At 36.7% G+C, this 17985-nt stretch overlaps 1 protein-coding gene across 7 annotated transcripts in view; it reads left to right on the top strand.

Annotated features, from left to right (window-relative positions):
• MAK (male germ cell associated kinase) overlaps positions 1-17985 on the top strand; it is a 62351-nt gene that overhangs the window by 6366 nt on the left and 38000 nt on the right. For all 7 annotated transcript variants that reach the window (XR_007408469.1, XM_035710489.2, XM_035710493.2 and 4 more), the window contains exons 3-6: positions 11245-11299; positions 11997-12118; positions 14323-14402; positions 17208-17340. Coding sequence is in view for 6 of the 7 variants with exons in the window: in XM_035710489.2 (XP_035566382.1) it covers positions 11245-11299; positions 11997-12118; positions 14323-14402; positions 17208-17340 (390 nt within the window). In the remaining variant the exon portion in view is untranslated. The remainder of the gene's footprint in view (positions 1-11244; positions 11300-11996; positions 12119-14322; positions 14403-17207; positions 17341-17985) is intronic.

Below are 17985 nucleotides of genomic sequence, written 5' to 3'. Positions count from 1 at the left end.
CTGCCAGAAAGGAGTTCTGCTTATCCCCACATATAATGTTTTAGTTTTCTGGTTTGTCCAGCTACATTGATAAATCAAAAAATACAATACCTTATGAAAGGTGTATGGTATTTTCCTAAGCTTACCAATGAAAGAGAATTTATTATTATAAACTTAATTATTTCTTCTTAATCTACAGTATTTGTTATCTGTTGTACATAAACAAATTAACCCAATGCTTAGTGATTTAAAACAAGAACAGACATTTATTAATTCTAGTTTCTGGGGGCCTGGAACTTAGGAGTAGCTTAGCTGGATGGCTATGGCTCCAGGTCTCTCGTGTGGTGGCAGTCATCTGAAGGCCACCCTGGGCCTGCACGTCCACTTGGAAGGCAGCTCACTGGATTAGTGGACTAGAGCTGCTACAATGAAGAACCACAGACTGGGTGGCTTACACAGAGACTTACTTCCTCACAGTTCTGGGAGGCTGGAAGTCAGAGATTATATTTTCAGCGGGGGGCAGTTTCTTCTGAGGCCTCTCTCCGTGGCTTGTAAATGGCTGTGTTCTTCCTGTGTCCACACAGGATCTTCCCTCTGTCTATATCTGGGTCCTAATCTCTTCTTCTTATATAAGGATACCAGTAATATCGGATTAGGACCCACCGTAAAGGCCTCGTTTAACCTTAATTAATTCTTTAAAGTCTATCTCTAAATACAGTCAGATACTGGGGGTCACAGCGTCACCATAGGGATTTGGTGGGGGAAATTTTAGCTAATAATAGGCTACTGTGATGAAGTTTAAGCCTCAGACAGTGTGGCTTCAACAGGGGAAATTTACAGATTTAACAATTCTGGAGACTGAAAGTCTAAAATCAAGGTGTCCACGGGCTTGTTCCTTCTGAGGATCCATTCTAGTCTCTCTCCTTGGCTTTTATATGGCATTTCCTCCCCACGTCTCTTCCACACGGTCTTCCTCCCGTGCATATGTCTAGGTCCAAATTTTCCCTTTTTGTAAGGACACCAGTCATATTGGATTAAGGTTTACCCTAATCACTTCATTTTAGCTTCCCTGCCTCTGTAAAAGCCCTTTTTACAGATAAGGTGTGATAAGGTCACACTCTGAGATGCAAAGGGTTAGGACGTCACCATATAAATTTTTTTGGGGGGGTGAGGGGCACAGTTTAGCCCACAACACTCACTCACATGGTTGACAAGTGGCCTCTTAACATGGGCCTCTACAGGGAGTTGTTTGAGTCCTCTCAGGACACAGCAGTCGGCTGCAACCAGACTGAGTCCCAGAGACCAATTACTACATCAACCAAATGATGACAATCTGAAATTTAAATGCTTTAAGAAATGCTGATCAAATGTTAAAGACTTTAAAATATCATGACCTAAAGCATTACAAGGAAATAATTTCATAAAATATTGTTGGTAGCTATTATTCTCAAGTAAATGTATAATGTGCAATAACTGAAATGAAATACTTACCAAATGGGCTAGTAAAATTCAATACCCACCCATGACTGGGGGGAAGAAAGCGCTTAGGAAATAGGAATAAAAAGAAACTAACCTGATAAGTCTCATACAATTCATCATCTTTATGGTGAAATACTAGAAGTACTGCTAGTAAAGTTGGTTTTAAGACCACACTGCCCGCTATATTGCTACTAATTAAGATTGGTTTGGTGATCTTAATTAATTAATGCAATAAGAGAAAAAAAGTGAGGCATAAGTATATGCCAAAATGAGATGAAATCATCCTTATTTATAGATTAAATAATTGTATAAGCTCACACAAATACTTCATTATGCATAAATAAATTTATACATATAAATATTTTTAGTCTATGTGCTGCTGAAGCAAGTACTATATAAAATATTTTTAAAGAACTGGAGAGATACACATATAGTTCATGAAAGCTGTGTCTTCTGTGGGAGGTGGTAAAAAAATGAGAATGAGGTTAGATCTGCTGGAATCATGTAAAGTTATTACCTTTGTTCTGTTTTATTTAACAAAATGGCCATTATTCCTGTGGGTGGCAAAATCATGTGTTTTACTGGTTCATTTCATAAAATAGGGAATCGAGCCTTACCTGGGTAGATCTAGATAAAGCCTTGAAAGCTCTGAGAAGTTAAATAAATTGACAGCTGGGAAGAGGCCATAAGCATAACTTAGGAATGCTTTGGTGTATAAAATTAAAAAAAAAAAAAGCCTAACCAAAAGTAACTTAGATAGGGATTTACTTTACTTACATAATAAAAAGTCTCAAGGTGGGCAGCCCAGGGCTGGTACCTTGTCCATGCTGTTTTCACAGACCCAAGTTCTCTTCAAAACATAGCTGCCTCACCACTCTCCAGAAGGCTTCTGGTACTTCTCATTGGCCGCAAGTGTGTCACAGAGCACACCTGGCTAGAAGGGAGGCTGGGAATCTGAGTACTTAGCTGGGTATTACGTATCTCCGTAGAAAAACTGAGCTGTGACAGTAAAGAGGAAGAGTAGATTTTGGATAATCAACTCCCAGTGTCCACCACACTCAATATCTACTATGTGCTAGATAGTGTTCCTTTTTAAAAAAAAAAAAAAAAAAAAGATTTTATTTATTCATGAGAGACAGAAAGAGAGAGAGAGTCAGAGACAAAGGCAGAGGGAGAAGCAGGCTCCATGCAGGGAGCCCGACGTGGGACTTGATCCCAGGTGTCCAGAATCACACCCTTGGCTGAAGGCAGCGCTAAACCTCTGAGCCACCCGGGCTGCCCTAGTGTTCCTAACTTAAGTAAGGACACAGCAGAAATGAATGCGAAGGGGAGGAGTCATGTGGAAGGCTTGAAAAAATTTCAAATGTTCATTCAAAATATAATTGTTAAGCTCCTGCTATGCTGGTGCTCAGGACAAAATGGGAATGAGATAGATGAGTTACACTGTAGTGAGGAAAACCAACAAATTAAATACGTTACAATATAAAATGTGATGAGTCCAATGATGGAGGAATAATGGGTCCCAGGGAAACATAGAGAAGTGATGCTGAAGAAGTATGCTGGAAGGCTTCCCATAGAAAGGGAGATTCCAAGAATCAGAAGAAAATTTCAGGAAGAAAGGAGGCAGGGGCACCTGGGTGGCTCAGTTGGTTGAGTGTCTGACTCTTGGTTTCAGCTCAGGTCATGATCTCAGGGTTGTAGGATCAAGGCCTGAGTTAGGCTCCACACTGAGCACAGAGTCTGCCTTAGATCCTCTTTCTCCCTCTGCCCACCCCCTACCCCCTGCTACTTTTGCTTTCTCTCTCTCTCTCTCTCTCTCTCTCTCAGATAGATAGATAGATAGATAGATGATAGATAAATAAGATCTTTAAAAATTTTTTTTGAAAAAGAGAAAAGAGAGAAGAATGCTTTAAGAAGCAAGCATAATATGTATGAAGGCTTGGAGGTGAGAGAACATGAATGCTTACGTAGGGCTGCATAACTGCAAGAAGCATAGGTGGCTGGAGTGTAGATTCAGAGTGGGGCAGAGGAGAGACATGAAGCTCAAGGGTGAAGTCATAAAGCCAGATTAAGGACTTTGTATATCTTAACTAGAAGGTGATGGAGGACTTTAAGCAGGAGAGTTGATGTGATCAAATATTGCTTCAGAATGGATCCCTTTAGCAAAAGAGTGGATACTGGATCAAGGGGACCAGTCAGGAGACTGGTGCAGTCATCTTGGTTAGAGGTGGTAGTGACCTGATCAAGGAAGACAGCATTGGGTATGGATGTATGGGCTCCATAGTGATTGGGCTTAGGGGGAAAGGAATAAAGTGTGTGCAAGAGCCTAGGCTAATTCCTGGGATTCTTAAATGTGTAGTGGTAGTGCCATTCACTATGACAGGGGAAATCACAGGCTTAGGGGTAAAGCTAGGTTCACCTTTGGATATAATGACTTTAAGATGCCTACAGGTAACTGAATATTTGCATCAGTACGGGTCTGGGCTGGCAATTTGGGAATTGTTAGTCTACGGATAATAATTGAAGCTATACAGAAGGAGAAGAAAAGAGGTTTTCATATGGAACTCTAAGGAATCCCAGCATATAAAGTGTGGGCCCTGGAAGAGGGGCTCACAGAGAAGACTGAAAGGGAGCCACCAGAGAAGTAGGGAGAAAACCAGGAGAGTGTAGGAAACATCTGGACCCAAAGGAAAAATAAAAAAAGAAGTGCTCAACTAGAGACAACTAATAACTAATGACTGAAAAGCATCTAGATTAGTTAGGAATGTTTCTTGCTTACTGTAAGTGACAAATATGTAAATTAATATCAAGTGACAGAAACAGTAGCTTAAATAAATATTTATATAAATAAATAAAGATTACTTTTCTTCCATCTCAGGAAATCTGGATTTGATGATTCCAGTGCTCTTTCAAAAGGGTTCAACTGCGTATTGAATCTCGCCTCTTCTATCTCCTTCATGCTAAGCTATTAGCACTTCTTTGCCCTCAAACGTGTCACTTAATGGTCACATTATGACTACTTCACTTCTGGGCATTACATCTATGTTCCAGGATGGGAAGAAGGGAGAATAATACCAGCAAACTCTTCTCTCAAGTTCTAAGTAAATTTGTTTCCCAGAAGCCCCCAAATGACTTTCCCTTACATCTTATTGGCTAGAAATGGATCACGTGGTCTCCTTCAGTAGGAAAGAGGCTAGGGGGTGAGAATCTACTCTTCTAGCTTCTGTAGTAGGAGGCAAAAGGGAGGATAGAAGTGGCTTTCTGGTATCCAAACAAATATTGGTGTTCTTTGGATTTGGAGAACATGACATTAGTGGCTACGATGACATTTTTTTCTAGTGAAATAGAAGTGGAGATAAGCCAGATTGCAATAGGGCAAGGAGTAGTAAAAAGTGGGGTAGTAGAGGCATTGAACGGATAGTCATGGAGTACATGTCACCTAGTCGCTAGAAAAGTCATAGAAGGCTTTTCTCAGTAAGAATCCCCCTGAGAATATATGGGATGAATACTAATGTGGGGCCACTGGGGGCATGTACATGACTTTCCTTCCTGCCTTCACCCAGCTGTACAGAGAGCAGAGACTGAAGGAAGTCAGGGTAGGAGGGGTAGAAGGTTGGGAGAGGAGGACATCAGAATATGTAGGTGTTATCGAGGGGACAGTGGTGGGAAGGCTGATCATGAGATCCAAGCTGGAGGAGGAGGCACGCAGAGCCAAGTGTGGAACAAGTGAGCATATACAGCACATCCAGTGGTAATGATAGTAAAAGGATAGGAGGCAGAGTGTAAAGTTTCAAAGGCTGAGATCTTAGAGGGTAGAACCATTTCTCACAATAGCAGGGTGCTTATGAGAGACTGTGGCATCACAGAAATGAACAACTCTTTGGAGTTAAGAACTGTGAAGCCAGGCTACTGGCAGGGTTATCAATATGAATGGTCACTCTAGCCATTACTCCTAAAATTCTGGACAAGACATAATCTTAGGATAGTTTTTGACCCTATTTTGCCTGTAAGGGTCATAATGGCTCTTGCATTGGCTTAAATGGCTGAAGCCATTTCTCTCAGGACTGATGCAAAGCAATAAACTCAACTTGAGATACTAGACCCCTTATATTCCATTCTCCGTGTATCCCTTTTTGTTACTGAAACAATCTATATGCCATAATATCCAATTAGGACCATCATCTTGTGCTTCACTGTAGAAAAATTTAGGCACTGCAAATTTAGGCCACAAATATTGTAGGTATACAATATCCATCCACATCGGATTAAAACTCTAAATAAATTCCGTGTTGAATACATTTTATGTAGCAGATAGAGGAGTTGCCTATCTTTAATCTTCAAAGTGGGTAATAAGCATGTTCTCTTGAAGGGAAATGGATTATCTGGAAGAAGGTATTTTTCATTCTGAAACCCTTTTATTTTTTTTTATTTTTTTTTCTGAAACCCTTTTAAATAGAAGAATCAGGAGTTGGATGTTGGCGGGGTGGCTATTAGATTAGACAAGAACGATGTTTGAGTTGTGAAATGGAGGAGAGTCTGAGTGCTAGCACAGTATGGAGATGGCCAGGAAAAATAAAGGTGTGGCTTGGCAGCTGGTAGATGTTGGACAGAGTTGGTGTAATTTGAGAGGTGAACATGGGAAGAAAGTCTACTTGATCAGTAAGCAGAGGGCAAGGCTTTTGAGCAATCTTTAAATCCCATCGAACTGGCTAGAATGAGCTGGTGGGTGAGTGGTTAGAAGCTGAGAGGACACTATAAGGAACAAGATAAAAGGTACCTTTTTGAAAATTTCCCTTGGGAAAATTTTAATTCCTATCACTGGCAAGAAACCTTGTACTATCTGCTGTCATTGAAAAGCAGTAACATGGGATCCCTGGGTGGCGCAGCAGTTTGGCGCCTGCCTTTGGCCCAGGGCACGATCCTGGAGATCCCAGATCGAATCCCACATCGGGCTCCCGGTGCATGGAGCCTGCTTCTCCCTCTGCCTGTGTCTCTGCCTCTCTCTCTCTCTATCATAAATAAATAAAAAAAATTAAAAAAAAAAGAAACAGCTCTACTTAAAAAAAAAGCAGTAACATAATTCATTCTAGTGTATGGTAGTAAGATCCTCTTATCTCATTAAATTTAAAATATGTATTAAGTATTTTACTTAATTAGAAGGCGATTCTATTTTGGAGGGTCTCCAGTTTGTGGGATGGTTCCTCATGTGAGTCCATCTGTGAGTATAGAAATTCATCCAGTCATTTAGTAAATATTTATTAACCACTTACTGAATGCCAAAAACTGATCTAGGCATGTGGGAGTATCTTCAAGGAGCTTTAATCTGAGGAAAGGGTAGGACTGAACATAATAAGTAACTATTGTATAGTGTAAATAATTATTGTATAGTATAAAAATAACTATTATATAGTATGTTAGAAGTGGTAAGTGCTGTGGAGAAAAAGAGCAGAAACACTGACCTTAGTAGGTCATCGTTTCTTTAGATGAGTAGCTGGGAATAGTCAGGCAAATTAGCCCAGGGCATTAATAATAAAGATCAGCCTGAAATGGTCTTTTATTTCTTTGCCCAGCCAGCTCTTTCTAGCTCTGTCTGGTGGAAATTTTTGTTTTTCCAGTCTTTTGGCTTTTTACTTGCTGGTACATTCTGTCTTTCAGGTCTCAGCTGACATATATTGCCTTATCAAAAAGGCAGGACCATTAAATTGTTAAGAGTCCCTTATCTCCTGGTCCTTAAACTAATTTGTCTGTTTTGTGTTAACTAGTCAAAAACCTATTTCGTGTTAGTTGGGAGGCGCCATGGTAACCATCTCTGGTTCTGGTTTGTGCATTGCCCTGGCACATAGTAGGTTTTGAATGAATGAATAAATGAAAGTGCAAAAAGGCAGGGGATCTAAAGGAAGCACCTTTTCTTATCTATTCCACCAAATTGGTTTAATTTCTTAAATTCTTCACACTGGTTGAAGAGATTGGATAATTTCAGTATTTGTTGCATATAGATACACGCATTGCCTTAGGGTGCTATTGATGAGAAATAGTAATTGCTGGAAAGAAAGGAGCATATTAGAATATGTGGATGTAGCTAATACAGATCTTCAAATAGAATAAAAATTTCAACTTGTACTAAATTGGAAAAGAACTTGACTAGTCTTTCAAACAGATTTTTTAAAATTTTATAATTTTTACACATATAACACAGATTATATGTACAGTTTTGGATGGATTTGATCATTTTCTTAAATTTCTTTTATACATTTGAACTGACTTTAAATTTATCATTGTGCTATATTTACCTTATCATTTTAGTGAGATATTTATAAATGTATGGCATGGTGAAGTAGTCCGTAAACCATCAATTTCTTCAACCTCCATAAATTTCTAGCACCTTAATAAGTATAAATGAAATCCTGATTCACTAAGGATATTTTAGAATTAATAGCAGTGATACTCTTCATGTCTTATTGTAGCTGATCATAGATACTGGTAAAAACAAGAACATCCAGTATTTACTGAGCGCTGAACTCTAGGCAGTTTGCAAGAGGCTTTTCATACGCAGTAGTTTCTACTTTGTAAGTATGGAATTAGAGATACAGAATGGTCAATGGGTAACCTATGCAAGGTCACACAATCAGTGAGTCACTAGATTCAGTCACTGAATTGAGCAGGGCAGTTCAGCAGCGCACATTCTTAACTACCATGGCATGCTGCCAATTCTTTGTGCCACCATTCCTTTACTCATTTCCTTACCCTTGTGTATTATACTCTTGTTGGGGCTCTGAATAATTTCTATAGGAATTTAATCAATAAAGATCACTTTTAGCTTCCTGAGAATCTTCTAGAACACTCAATTAGGTGATTACACTGCTAAATGAAAACAGTAGGGCATGTAGGGGCTTTATTTATTTTTTAAGATATATTTACTCATTTGAGAGAGTGTGCACGTGAGTGGGAGGAGGGGCAGAAAGAGATGGAGAGAACCGCAAGCAGACTCCCATTGAGCATGCAGCCTGCGGCAGGGTTTGATCCCAGGACCCTGAGATCATGAACTGAGCTGAAATCATGAATCAGATGCTTAACTGACTGAGCCACCCAGGTGCCCCTAGAGTCCTTATTTTCATAATCCAAATTACAAATCCTTATAATTTCTATACTCAAAAGAAACATCTCTTAGAACATAAATCTTTTTGTCTCTCATTTTGCATGGTGACTAAAAATCTCACAAAAAGTACAGCCTTTATCTGTGGCATATATGGTGGAATTATTTTGTTACCTTTATTACTTTATTACTTTTGGTATATTTATCTCTAATGGTAACATTGAGAGATAGAGGAGGGAAAACAAAGAACAAAATTCAAGAAAGCAACCTTCTCAATGGGAGAAGATATTTGCAAATAATATATTTGATGAGAGATTAACATCTAAAATATATAAAGAACTTGGGGGATCCCTGGGTGGCGCAGCGGTTTGGCGCCTGCCTTTGGCCCAGGGCGCGATGCTGGAGACCTGGGATCGAATCCCACATCGGGCTCCCGGTGCATGGAGACTGCTTCTCCCTCTGCCTGTGTCTCTGCCTCTCTCTCTCTCTGTGACTATCATAAATAAATAAAAATTAAAAAAAAAAAGAACTTGGGCAGCCCAGGTGGCTTAGTGGTTTAGCGCTGCCTTCAGCCCAAGGCGTGATCCTGGAGACCTGGGATCAAGTCCCACGTCAGGCTTCATGCATGGAACCTGCTTCTCCCTCTGCCTGTGTCTCTGCCTCTCTCTCTCTCTCTCTCTCTCTCTCTCTCTGTCTCTCATGAATAAATAAATAAAAATCTTTAAATAAAATAAAATATATAAAGAACTTATACAACTCAATACCAAAAAAACAAATAATCCAATTAAAAGTAGATGAGGACCTACATAGACATTTTTCCAAAGAAAAAATACAGATGGCCAATTGCCACATGAAAAGTTGCTTAGTGTCACTAATCATCAGGAAAATTTAAATCAAATATATAATGAGATATCACCTCACATTTGTCAGAATGACTAAAATCAAAAAGATAAGAAAGAGCAAGTGTTGGTAAGGATGTGGAGAAAATGGAACCCCTGTGCATTGTTGGTAGGAATGTAAACTGGTACAATCATTGTGGAAAATAGTATGGAGGTTCCTCAAAAAATTAAAAATAGAATTCCCTTGATCTAGGTATTCCATTACTGGGTATTTACCCCCCTAAAGTGAAAAACACTAATCTGACAAGATATATGCATCCCTTTTTACTGCAGCATTATTTACAATAACCAAGATATGAAAACAACTCAAGTATCCATTGATAAATGAATGGATAAAGAAGATGTGGCGTGTATATATATACATATATGTGTGTATGTGTGTGTATATGAATATTACTCAGCCATCAAAAAGAATGAAATCTTGCTATTTGGAATGACATGGATGGAGCTAGAGAGTATTATGCTAAGTGAAATAAGGCAGTCAGAGAAAGATAAATACCACATATGATTGTACTCATATGTAGAATTTAAGAAACAAAACAAACAAGCAGAGGGAGGAAAAAAGAGAGGTGGGGGCAAACCTGAAAACTCTTAACTATAAAGAACAAACTGATGGTGACCAGGACGGAGGTGGGGGTGTGTGTGAAATAGGTGATGGGGAGGGCACTTGTTGTGATGAGCACTTGGTGTTGTATGGATGTGTTGAACCACTATACTGCACAACTGAAACTAATATGACACTGTATGTTAACTAACTTAATATAAATAAAAACTTAAGAAGGATGAAGAAGATGTATATATACACAATGGAATATTACTCAGCTATAAAAAAGAATGAAATCTTACCATTTATTAGAACATGGATGGGCCTAGAGAGTACTATGATGCTCAGTAAAGTAAGTCAGAGAGGAACAAATACCATATGTTTTCATGTATATGTGGAATCTAAAAGAAAATTTAAGAAAATGAAAAAACATGCTCCTAAAATTAGAGAACAAACTAGTTGTTGCAGGTTGAATGGGTAGATGAGAGAAATAGAAGGGGATTAAGAGGTGTAAAATTGCAGTTATAAAATAAAGTTACAGAGAGGAAAAGTATAGCAAAGGAAATATAGTTAATAATACTGTAATAATGCCATGTGGTGACAGATGGTGACTACACTTAGCATGGTGAGCATTTCACAATGTACAGAATTGTTGAATCACTATGTTAGATATCTGAAACTAATGTAACATTGTATGTCAACTACACTTCAATAATAAAAATCAAGAAAAAAATTTTTTTAAAAGAAAGCTATTTCTAAAGTTTTGTTGCTTCTGAATTTTTATTGACCTGAATCATTTTACTTAATGGACTTCTCGTTTAAAGTGGAAGCAATGATACAGAAGTTGTCAGATCAAATTATTTCACTAAATTTGCTACCAAAATTTGTGACACACCTTAGTGTTTCATATTTACCTGTTCTAGAAAGTGGAAATTTGGAAGGGGCCCTTTTAGAAGGGCCTCTTACAATTTAACTGATCAGGGATATGTGAGAACACACCCAGAAAGGATGATTAATAGTAATCCTTTCACCATTGTGTTTAAAGCAGAACTTCAGATATAACATAATTGCGAACTGGTCCCAAACAGCCTTGAGATATAGAGAAGGGAGGTAGGTGACTTCCTTTAAGGAGGAGGGAGAGAGAGATCACAGCTTGCCCGAAGTGAATAGTAGAGTAGGAAAGCCAACAGCGTAATTTGTGTTTCAAAACCTCTGTTTCTGTGCACTGAAGTTTTCTTGTTTGATTTCAGAATGAAGAGAAAGTTCTATTCTTGGGATGAATGTATGAATTTGAGAGAAGTTAAGGTAAAATCCTGCTGATGAAAAGAACCCAAAGAGGCCTTCCCTCTGCCTTACCCTGTCTCGTTTCTGAGGACGGTAGCTAAAGGGATTGTTCTGTTCTTTGTGGGAAACAGTCCAAAAATAACTGCATTTCTTTTGTTTTTTTTTTATCTTCCTAAGTAAAGTAATTTCTCATTTGTTATCTGAATGTCAGTGAAGGACAGAAAAAAACCACTATACCCTCATATTTGAACATATACTCTCACTTTTAAAAGAGCATTTTCATTCATGTCATCAAAGGAAAGACAACTTTTAATTACTACATACCATTTCTTTCTATTTTATGCTATATGACTTGGATAAATTTTTATGTATGGAATTTCACATTGTTAAGTCAGAAAAAACTTAGGCCTATTGAATAGACTGAGAAAAAAATGTGACAGATTGAAATGTTTGGTAGGTATTATTGACTTGGTTTATTTTTGTACCTCATTCATTACTTAAAACCACTTACTTTAGATTGGTGTTCTAAGATGTTCTTAGTCATGTAAAATATTATATAAAAACTTCAAATTTTATATAAGATATTATATAAAAACATTAAAACTTCATGAATTCAGAAGAAATGGAAGATAACGTAAGGTAATTATCATAGAGATTGATGAGATTTTGACAACTTCTATAACTTTAAGAATTCTAATGCTTATTTGCTGTGTTACAGTCTCTAAAGAAACTCAATCATGCCAATGTGATTAAACTAAAAGAAGTTATCCGAGAAAATGACCATCTCTATTTTATATTTGAATATATGAAAGAAAACCTCTATCAATTAATGAAAGACAGGTATGTCTTTATTTTATAAAAATGATGTTTTCTCTGTTATCTCTTCTATGAGTTTGTTGAATCCCTTCATATGTCACACTTTACAGTGTACAGATTTATCACTCCAAGAGGAGGATCTAAATTAATTAGCTGTTACCTTTATAAACTTGAAGAACCAGCCTTGACATAGTCACCATTTTTCTGATGTAAACATACACACTATCTATCTATCTATACTTTCTGAAACAAAATCTATCTATATTTTGGCTTATTGTGTGGCTTGTTTTTTAAGAAGGCTCCACACCCAGCATAGAGCCCAACATGGGGCTTGAACTCACGACCCTGAGATCAAGACCTGAGCTGAGATCAAGACTCAGACACCTAAACGGCTGAGCCACCCAAGTGTCCCCAAAATCTTTCTATACTTTTAATACTAATAAAGCTGGCCCTGGACAAAATTGAGATTACTTTTATTGCTCTCACAAGCATTTTGTGAAGGTTAATGAAAGGAGGGAGGAAGAAATGAGGCAGTTTTCATGAAGGGATCTAATAAGTTCACTTATTAGAATGTTTAAGTGGGGGACACCTGAGTGGCTCAGTGGTTGAAGTGTCTGCCTTCTGCTCAGGTTGTGATCCCTGGGTCCTGGGATCGAGTTCTGCTTCTCCCTCTGCCTATGTCTCTGCCCCTCTCTCTGTGTCTCTCATGAAAAAATAAATAAAATCTTTTTTAAAAAAAATGAATGTTTAAGTGAATGATAAAACAATGTTACTACCAGTGCCAAACAAATTCTCATTTTCATTTTTAAACCCATGAACAGAATCTCTAAAGCGGGAGAGCTTTAGTCATCTGCCATGAATTTGGGGACGTTAGTATTTCGGTGGTAGCTATCAGTCACACGTGGGAGACTACTGTCCATTTTACCTGCTTTTAAAGCCAGGTTTGTTCAACAAAAGATGCTAAGATACTTTAGAAATATATTTCCCAGTGGAATGATGACTGCTCTCTCTATATTCCTTTCATACATACACATAAACACACTCGAGGTAATCCTTAGGGATGGTGAGTGAATTTTTCTTTTGTCATATTTTTCTTCTTTCAAAAAAAAATACTTAGTAAATGCCTGTTAGGTTCCATAGGCTGGTATCATTACAACATTCATAGCAGTTAAAATAAAAGTAAGGAAAATATCTGTGCCTCAAATCAGTGTTTATTTTTCTAGAGTTCTTTCTAGCCCCTGGGATACAGGCATGCTGGTTTTTTACATAATTGCAATTTTAGTGGTGATCATTTTTTTATTTAATTGATTCATTTACAATCATTTTGTTATGCTGATATATAACCTTAACAGTTAATATGTTCTGTTAAATGACTATACCATGCTTCACTTATCTCTACTACTTAAAAGAAATAACTATCAATGGGAGAATAGATTGGTAATTGAAGTGTGTAATATTGATGGGATTATTTTGTAGCCATTAAAAGTGATAATTATAAAGATTATGAAAATTCCCATGAGTGGATAAAAAACAGAAATCAAAATTGTAATTATGTAACATTGATACCTAATATAAAAGCTATGCATATAAATGCATTAGAACTAGATTAGAATATTAAAAATCATAATCAGGTGATAGGCAATCTTAAATGATATATATTAATTTTTATATTGTATATTTTTGATCACATGTTGAAATATCTGGTATATATTAAGTAAAATATATTGTTAAAACTAATTTCACCTGTTTTATCTGCTTTGTTAATTTGGCTACTAGAAAAAATTTAAATACGTAAGGGTTTCTCATTTGTGACTCTTACTGTATTTCCAGTGGAAGGTACCAGTAGACAATATAGAACTGAAGCAGTTATGCCCCTAAAATCTTAAAGCCTACATAATACAGATTTGCACACTTGACTTATCTGTTGGTTATCAGTTTTCCAATTTACTTTGCTCCTCTCGGGACAGTTTAAAATTCAGCTGTTGAATATTTGTATAGTACATTCATTATTGGATTTGAGAGTTTTTACCAAACATCAAAACAAACAAAAATTCTAATTGTCACGTTTTAGATGTATAACCTGTAACAACTATAAAGCTATAAATCACACCTTTAACCACTCTCTTGAAGCCAACAGGGGCTCCAGGGGAGGAGAAACATCTGCCTTCTTGTTTTGGTTGGTTGGTTAATAGAATTACATGAAGGTTTATTTGTTCATGTCTTTACAGAAACAAGCTGTTCCCTGAGTCAGTCATCAGAAATATTATGTATCAAATATTGCAAGGGCTGGCATTTATCCATAAACACGGTAGGTTTAAATTTCATCTCCCTCCATCTTTATATTACTGTCAAGGTCATGCCCAGGAATTTTAAGCTGTTAAATAATGTTATATTGAATAACTACAAATTTGCAGTATGTGGCTATACACACTGACATTTTTATCTTAAAAACTTAGAATTTCTATAATTCTTTATAAAATAGAATTGCTGTAATCTACAACTATCTTCCTCCGTAGCAGAATTTGTAAATTTGATAATTTACTCTCAGCATAAACCCGTCCCTACAACCTCATCTCCAGTTTTACCAAGGAAATGAAAAAAAGCAAACAAAAATGCCCTAAGAAAAGATTGGAATGATCATCTGACCACTTGTTAACATTTAAATAGTTTAAAGCACCAGTGCTATGGTATTTTATAGTTTTCTTAGTATTTACATTTGGTTGTTTCTGTTCTTTGAGTAAAATTAAATAAAGTGATTGTTCCTATTTTTATACATTTCTTATTTATGTGATCTTCATTTATAGCTTTTTATGTTTATCTAACCAATTAGTCCAGAAAGTTAACATGCTTATTATGAAAATTTTTATCAAATGTTTGTTTAGAATCACTAGATGTTTAGATACTAAATTGAAAGAGGTTGTGCTAGACCATTGCTGCGTTATGACCAGAAGCATTAGAAAATCACCATCATTAGCGTGCTTTCCTGTTTTATCTCATATTTTATATTTTTTCTTTTCCCCTTTAACTGCTACAGGAAATAATTTATGTTCCAAAAATTCTATTTATTGTTTATTCCATGTAAGCATTGTCAGAACATTCCCGAATCCCACTTTTTTGTCCTTTAAAAGTCGAAAGCCTGTGATAATATACTGCAATCCATTACTAAAAGTCAGTCATTTTTTAATTATTTGGAAACAAAGGATATATGCTATCTTATTTGTTGATAATGGATTTCCAATCTTCAACCTGTTTTTAAATACTGGCCAGTATGGTAACTCATGATATTTGCCTGCATTAACTTATGCCAGTAGAAAAACTGTGGTGTGGAAAAATCAAAAGCATTATGACTTATTTGATTTTTGGAAATAGCTTTGCGATTTATTGATATTTTTAAGGATTTATTGATTATTTTAAGGATATTTTTAAGTTTTTAAGGATAAAACTGACTTAGATTCCTTGGATATATATGAACTACTAGCAAATTCAGAGCATAAGTGATTGAAGGAAGAATTTAGCTTGGGGTTAAAAATTGCTGCTAAAAGTAAATAACATGAATAATGAATGTACAGTTGATTATACAACTGATGACACAGAGATTTGGGACACTAGACTCCAAGGACAATAGACATTTTTACAAAAGCTACATTATTCTTGCTATAGTGGATAAGCGTCTCAGATGTAATGCTTCGAGTAAGTATTTTTTAAATAGTAGCTGTCAAAAAAACAAGATTAATATTTCAGTTAAAATAGTACCAAGTTACCGATATATAGTAGTGAGAATGGGGAAAACCTCAACTGTACAAATATGCTGGTTTTATTCTCTATGATTTTATGGATTATGTCGCTTTACTCACCACCACATGTGCTCCTATCCCTGTCTTCATGTTATGAAAGTGCAGTGTATTTCCCTTGAAAGTTTGTAAAATAGATAACTATTTTGAGTAAGAAGTGCCAGATAAACTGAGTACAGAACCGCTATAGATGTCACAAACATAGAGCCCACACTGGCTTAGAAGGAAGCAAAAAGCTTAGTTTAAACTTTGACTTAAAAAATTTAAGGTGAAAGCTACAGGCCCTCACAACGATCACCTACAATGGATGACCAGGCCCCTTCTTGATTCTCCCAATCGCAAGGTCATTAGAATACAGCCCATCTGTGTACAGCCAGGGTGCTATAGATCTCCCTTAGAAATGTATAAAGGCTTTCATCTTCCTGAGTTTTCTGGCTCATTTTCATTGATCTGCCTTTTAGCTTCAGTAACCACTTATTTTACATATTGAATTGATAAGTAACCATAAAGCTGCTACCGGGGAAAACTGAGCTGTTAATAAAATAATTACAAATATTTGTAAATGAAAGCTGTTAAATAAAATAACTGTAACTAATGGTAAGTCAAAGAATTGGCTAAAATGCATGGAGTTCCATTTTTGTTTATTTTTTTTAAAAGATTTAATTTATTTATTCATGAGAGACACACACAGAGAGAGAGGCAGAGACACAGGCAGAGGGATAAGCAGGTTCTTTTTTTTTTTTTTTTTTTTTTTTTTGAGGAGAAGCAGGTTCTATGCAGGGATCCAATATGGGACTCGATCCCAGGAGTCCAGAATCACGTCCCAGGTCAAAGGCAGATGCTAAACCGCTGAGCCACCCAGGCATCCCTCAATTTTGTTTAATAGATTTTTCAAAGAAGTGACATAAGCTTGATTATGCAGCTTTCTTCAGGCTTTAATTAGCCTCCTCCTCTCTGGGCCTCTACCTCCTCCTTTACTACACAATAGTGACCATAATACCTCCTCAAAGCTGTTGTGCAAATGAATGGAGATAATCATAAAGTGGCAATATCTAGCCCATTGCTTGAACTTACTGGATTCACAAATATAAATATGTGTTAAATGGGTATTTTTAATAACTTCATATACTCTGTGAACTTTCTTACCAAATTATTTTGAAAGCAGAGTCCCACGTCCATCACTTTTTAGATAATAAATATGGTTTCTTTTTTTCTCCTAAGTTCACATTCTTAATTACAACAGAGAGTCTCAGTTATATTTTGTTTAGAAGTCAAATATATTCAAACATAATGATCAATTATTCTTCCTCTCTGTTACCAAGGTTTTTTTCATAGGGATATGAAACCAGAGAACTTGCTTTGTATGGGGCCAGAACTTGTGAAAATTGCTGATTTTGGACTTGCAAGAGAATTAAGATCACAGCCACCATATACTGATTATGTATCTACCAGATGGTGAGTAGTTTTATACAACTTCCTAGAGATATAGGTAGGTCTATGGTGAAATTTTACAGTAGGGGATCATTACGTAGCTTTCTAGAGGTTCCATATTGAGTATTTAAAACAAAATCTAGGGGCACCTGGGTGGCTCAGTCGGTTAAGGTTCTGCCTTGGGCTCAGGTCATGATCCCAGGATCCTGGGATTGAGCCCCACATCAGACTTCCTGCTCATGGAGAAGCAGGGAGCCTGCTTCTCCTTCTCCCTGTTCATGCTCTCTCTCACTATTTTTGTCACTATCTTTGTCTTTCAAATAAAATATTTTTCAAAAATTAAAAAAAAAACAACAACTATAGAACTGAATTTTGCTTTCTGTAGAGAGAGGATTGGGTCATGACTATTCTGAAAGAAAAGAGATTTCATTCATTCACTCATTCATTCAACAAACATTTGTGGAACATACTATGTGCTAGGTACTATTTCAGGCATGGGGAACAGTGAGATGAACGAAACAGAAAAACACTGTCTCAGGCCACTGACCTGACATCAGTATACAAATAAACCAGTTAAAAACATAGTTACCAACAGAAAGACATACAGATGTTTATCAAAAGACATGTAATAGTCTCATGGGACACGTGGGTGGTTCAGTGGTCGAGTGT

The sequence above is a fragment of the Canis lupus genome, chromosome 35 (assembly GCF_003254725.2).
Source record: "Canis lupus dingo isolate Sandy chromosome 35, ASM325472v2, whole genome shotgun sequence".
Lineage (NCBI taxonomy): Eukaryota > Metazoa > Chordata > Mammalia > Carnivora > Canidae > Canis > Canis lupus.
Note: the sequence above shows the minus strand (reverse complement) of the source record. Positions and strands in the feature narration are given on the sequence as shown.